Source organism: Cetorhinus maximus, unplaced genomic scaffold (genome assembly GCF_964194155.1).
Source record: "Cetorhinus maximus unplaced genomic scaffold, sCetMax3.hap1.1 HAP1_SCAFFOLD_1160, whole genome shotgun sequence".
NCBI classification, from domain to species: Eukaryota; Metazoa; Chordata; class Chondrichthyes; order Lamniformes; family Cetorhinidae; genus Cetorhinus; species Cetorhinus maximus.
In genome coordinates this window covers 96,820-102,533 of record NW_027597102.1, presented here as the reverse complement: position 1 = coordinate 102,533, position 5,714 = coordinate 96,820, and the positions used below count along the sequence as shown (strand labels likewise).

Here is a 5,714-nt window from a genome sequence, read left to right as displayed (position 1 = left end):
ATCACCTCACACTTTTCAGGGTTAAACTCCATCTGCCACTTATCTGCCCATTTGACCATCTGATCTATATCTTCCTGTAGCCCAAGACACTCGACCTCACTGTTAACCACCCGGCCAATCTTTGTGTCATCCGCAAACTTACTAATCCTACCCCCCCACATAGTCATCTATGCCGTTTATATAAATGACGAATAATAGGGGACCCAGCACAGATCCCTGTGGGACACCACTGGACACTGGCTTCCAGTCACTAAAGCATCCTTCTGTCATCACCCTCTGCCCCCTACAGCTAAGCCAATTTTGAATCCAGCTTCTCAAATTACCCTGTATTCCCTGTTGGATTGTGCGCGCAGCCTTGGTTAATCAATCTTTGTTTGACAGTCCTAGAATTTCTGTCTGAGACGGGTGTAAAAATATCAGTGTGCCAAGATTACTTTTACACCTTTGTGTGTCGGCGATCGTCTCTCGTTGGTCACAGTCAGAAACGTGCGTTAGCCAAGCACACGACGGGGGTTGTGGTCACAAGCCCGTACTATCTCGACGACCCCGCTCTACACCCCCGGCTCATCTCATCTGGCCGAGGAATCTCGAGTTCGGCTCCCGAGGGCTGGTATCGGGAATGTTTAAGGGTTGGAGGGGCGGGGGTGGTGGGGTTAGGAACGAGAACGGAAAACGCTGGACGAACTCAGCCTCGGCGGAGAGAAGGACAGAGGGAGCGAGCGTTTCGAGTCCGCGTGACTCTCCTTCAGGAGAAGCTAGTTCGGCTCAGGCGTACCCTCGGTGTGTGTCCCATCCCAAGATGAGTTGTGATAGGGCAGAGACTCCTGGGGGAAGGGAGGGGTAGTGATCACAGCGCAGGGCGAGCAGCATGAGAGAGAGAATAGTGATCACTATGCAGGTGAACAGCGTGTGAGAGAGAGGGAATAGAAACTACAGTGCAGGGGAGCAGCATGAGAGAGAGGGAATAGTGATCACAGCACAGGAAAAACAGTACAAGGGCAACCAGCACGAGAGTGGGAGAGGGAATAGCGGTCACAACACAGGGGAAGCAGCCAAGAAAGAATGCACAGCAATCATAGGTAGTGGGTGGAGCTGGTATATGAGGGCCCAGCCTAGAGTCACTGTGGAAGCAAAGTTCCTTTGTAACTAGAACTTGCCTTCAGTTGGGATTCTAAGCTAGCCATCGGTCTCCAAGGGAATAGGCCTACCTTGTTGGCGGGGCGGGGTGATGGGGTGGGGTTTAAAGATAGTAGAAGCACGAGCAGGTGATTGCGGTTGGATACAGGAGGGAGGGGCTCTGATCTGCCCCAGTGTATCGCGCCAGCTCAATAAGGTGTCCCCTTTCTCACCTCTGCCTCTCACAGGATGCTTTCTGGTGCCTTGTTCAAATCTGTGAACTCTACGTCCCAGGTTATTACAGCCAAGGCCTGGTGAGTATTATCTGCTCTCCCTGCGCTGTGATTGCTCTTTCCTCCTTCTCAAGCTGCTCCCCCTGCACTGGGGATCACTCTTCCCTCTTTCTTGAGCTGCTATCCCCGTGCTGAGATCATTTTCCCTCTCCTGTGCTATTCCCCCTGTGCTGAGATCGTCCGACCCTCTCTTTTGAGCTTCTCCCCCTGTGCGTTGATCACTCTTTCCCCTCTTTTCAGCTGCTCCCCCTGGACTGAGATAGTTTCTTCCTCTCTCGTGATGCTCGCCCTGCATTTTGTTCGCGCTTCCCTCTCTCTTGTGCTTTGCCAACACCACCCTGTACTGTGATTAGCCTTTCCTCTTTCACGGGCTTTTCTCCTTCATCCCTGTGCTATGATTGCTGTGCACTCTGCTTCCCCTGTGTTGTGACCGCTATTCCCTCTCCCACTCTCGTGCTGGTTGCCCTTGTACTGTTTTTCCTGTGCTGTGATCACTATTCCCTCTCTCTCATGCTGCTCCCCTGCACTGTAGTTTCTATTCCCTCTCTCTCACGCTGTTCACCTGCATAGTGATCACTATTCTCTCTCTCTCATGCTGCTCGCCCTGCGCTGTGATCGCTATTCCTGCTCTCTTGGGACTGCTCCCCCTGATTTGCTGTATGTTTTGTTCCTGGCCAGGAGGCAGTGCAGCTCGATGGGCAGGTCCTGTTTAGTCTGCTGAAGAAGGTCAGTGCCGTGGCATACAAACACTTGAAGAAACACCAGGTTGACCCTCTACTCTACATGACGGAATGGTTCATGTGTCTCTTCTCCCGCACTCTGCCCTGGGCGACAGTGCTGCGAGTGTGGGATATGTTCTTCAGTGAAGGTGAGAGGGCCAGATGAGTGAGAGCAAGATGTAGGGAAGATAGAGGGAATCAGAGTGAAATAGAGGGGGATAGAGGGAGGGGACAGACTAGGGGGAGAAAGAAAGAGGGTGAGAGAGAGAGAGAGACAGATCAATGGAAGAGAGAAGGAGGAAAAGAAGAGGTGGACAGGAGCACAGAGAGAAAAAGGGGGAGAGAGAGACAGAGAGGGAAGCGGATGGGGGTGAGAGAGAGATAGAGTGGGGGGAGCGAGAGGAGAAATACATAGAAAGACAGAGGAAGTGAGAGAAAGACAGAGAAAAAGACAGATTAGGAGGAGAGAGAGAGAGATGGAGAGAGCGAGAGATGAAGGTGGAGAGAGTGGGAGAGAGAGACGGATGTAGTGAGAGAGAGGTGGAGGGAGAGAGAGAGGTGGAGGGAGAGAGAGAGAGGTGGAGGGAGAGAGAGAGGTGGAGGGAGAGAGAGAGAGGTGGAGGGAGAGACAGAGGTGGAGGGAGAGAGAGAGAGGTGGAGGGAGAGAGAGAGAGGTGGAGGGAGAGGGAGGGAGAGGGAGAGAGGCGGAGGGAGAGGGAGAGAGGCGGAGGAAGAGGGAGAGAGGCGGAGGGAGAGAGAGGCGGAGGGAGAGAGAGAGGCGGAGGGAGAGAGAGAGAGGCGGAGGGAGAGAGAGAGAGGCGGAGAGAGAGAGAGAGGCGGAGGCAGAGAGAGGCGGAGGGAGAGAGAGAGAGGCGGAGGGAGAGAGAGAGAGGCGGAGGGAGAGAGAGAGAGGCGGAGGGAGAGAGAGAGGTGGAGAGAGAGGCGGAGGGAGTGAGAGAGAGGTGGAGGGAGAGGCGGAGGGAGTGAGAAAGAGGCGGAGGGAGAGGGAGAGAGGCGGAGGGAGTGAGAGAGAGGCGGAGGGAGAGGCGGAGGGAGTGAGAGAGAGGCGGAGGGAGAGAGAGAGGCGGAGGGAGAGAGAGAGAGGTGGAGGAAGCGAGAGAGAGGCGGAGGGAGGGAGAGAGGCGGACGGAGTGGGAGAGAGGCGGAGGGAGTGAGGGAGAGGCGGAGGGAGCGGGAGAGAGGCGGACGGAGCGGGAGAGAGGCGGAGGGAGTGAGAAAGAGGCGGAGGGAGAGAGAGGCGGAGGGAGTGAGGGAGAGAGGCGGAGGGAGAGAGAGAGAGGCGGAGGGAGCGAGAGAGGGAGCGAGAGAGGGAGCGAGAGAGAGGCGGAGGGAGCGGGAGAGGGAGCGAGAGAGAGGCGGAGGGAACGAGAGAGAGGCGGAGGGAGAGGCAGAGGGAACGAGAGAGCGGTGGAGGGAGAGGCAGAGGGAGCGAGAGAGAGGCGGAGGGAGAGGCAGAGGGAGCGAGAGAGAGGCGGAGGGAGAGGCAGAGGGCGTGAGAGAGAGGCGGAGGGAGCGAGAAAGAGGCGGAGGGAGAGAGAGAGAGGCGCAGGGAGTGAGAGAGAGGCAGAGGGAGTGAGGGACTGAGGCGGAGGGAGAGAGAAAGAGGCAGGGGGAGCGGGAGAGAGGCGGAGGGAGAGGCAGAGGGAGTGAGAGAGAGGCGGAGGGAGCGAGAAAGAGGCGGAGGGAGCGAGAGAGAGGCGCAGGGAGTGAGAGGGAGGCGGAGGGAGTGAGGGAGAGAGGCGGAGGGAGAGAGAGAGAGGCAAGGGGAGCGGGAGAGAGGCGAAGGGAGCGAGAGAGAGGCGGAGGGAGAGAGAGAGAGGCGGAGGGAGCGGGAGAGAGGCGGAGTGAGAGGCAGAGGGAGCGAGAGAGAGGTGGAGGGAGCGAGAGAGAGGCGGAGGGAGAGGCAGAGGGAGCGAGAGAGAGGCGGAGGGAGCGAGAGAGAGGCGGAGGGAGAGGCAGAGGGAGCGAGAGAGAGGCGGAGGGAGAGGCAGAGGGAGCGAGAGAGAGGCGGGGGAGAGGGTGAGAGAGGCAGAGGGAGTGAGAGAGAGGCGGAGGGAGTGAGAGAGAGGCAGAGGGAGTGATAGGCGGAGGGAGCGAGAGAGAGGCGGAGGGAGTGAGAGAGGCGGAGGGAGCGAGAGAGAGGCGGAGGGAGCGAGAGAGAGGCGGAGGGAGCGAGAGAGAGGCGGAGGGAGCGAGAGAGAGGCGGAGGGAGCGAGAGAGAGGCGGAGGGAGAGAGAGAGAGGCGGAGGGAGCGAGAGAGAGGCGGAGGGAGCGAGGGAGAGGCCGGGAGAGCGGTGGAGCGAGTGAGCGAGAGCGAGAGCGAGAGGGAGAAGGGAGAGGCAGAGGGAGTGAGAGAGAGGTGGAGGGAGAGAGAGAGAGTCGGAGGGAGAGAGAGAGAGACGGAGGGAGAGAGAGAGGCGGAGGGAGAGAGAGAGAGGTGGAGGGAGCGAGAGAGAGGCGGAGGGGACGAGAGAGAGGTGGTGGGAGTGAGAGAGAGGTGGTGGGAGTGAGAGAGAGGTGGTGGGAGTGAGAGAGAGGCGGAGGGAGTGGGAGAGAGGTGGAGGGAGTGAGGGAGGGGCCGGGAGAGCGAGAGCGAGAGCGAGAGGGAGAAGGGGAGGGAGGGGGGGCTGAGTCCGGGCTACGGGGTGGTGAGAGTCAGTCTGTGAGTGATCACACCGAACCCGGTTATATTCCAGGAGTGAAGGTGATATTCCGAGTGGCCCTGGTCCTCCTGAAGGTCAGCCTGGGATCTTCGGACAAGCTGAAAGATTGTCAGGGTCTGGTAGAAACCCTGGAAAAGCTGCGGAATATCCCACCCAGATTCCTGCAGGAGAATTTCATCATCCACGAGGTAGGTCAGGAGAGATCGGAAACCAATAACTCTGGGATTGAGATCCAGGAATACACTCCCTGTACACTCACTCCGTCCCCCAGAGAATACACTCCCTGTACACTCACTCCGTCACCCAGAGAATACACTCCCTGTACACTCACTCCCACACTGAGAGAATACACTCCATGTACACTCACTCCCACACTGAGAGAATACACTCCCTGTACACTCACTCCGTCACCCAGAGAATACACTCCCTGTACACTCACTCCGTCACCCAGAGAATACACTCCCTGTACACTCACTCCCACACTGAGAGAATACACTCCCTGTACACTCACTCCCACACTGAGAGAATACACTCCCTGTACACTCACTCCGTCACTGAGAGAATACACTCCCTGTACACTCACTCCGACACTGCGAGAATACACTCCCTGTACACTCACTCCGACACTGAGAGAATACACTCCCTGTACACTCACTCCCACACTGAGAGAATACACTCCCTGTACACTCACTCCGACACTGAGAGAATACACTCCCTGTACACTCACTCCCACACTGAGAGAATACACTCCCTGTACACTCACTCCGTCACCCAGAGAATACACTCCCTGTACACTCACTCCGACACTGAGAGAATACACTCCCTGTACACTCACTCCGACACTGAGAGAATACACTCCCTGTACACTCACTCCCACACTGAGAGAATACACTCCCTGTACA

At 57.4% G+C, this 5,714-nt stretch overlaps 1 protein-coding gene across 1 annotated transcript; it reads left to right on the top strand.

The window, feature by feature from the left end:
* Positions 1-381: 381 nt before the first annotated feature.
* LOC144675794 (TBC1 domain family member 10A-like) lies at positions 382-5,004 on the top strand (the record flags this gene model as incomplete). The annotated part of the gene is made up of 4 exons (XM_078536378.1): positions 382-629; positions 1,365-1,430; positions 2,088-2,277; positions 4,846-5,004. Coding segments are annotated over 4 exons (663 nt in total), but the record flags the coding sequence as incomplete, so codon positions are not given.
* Positions 5,005-5,714: the final 710 nt, after the last annotated feature.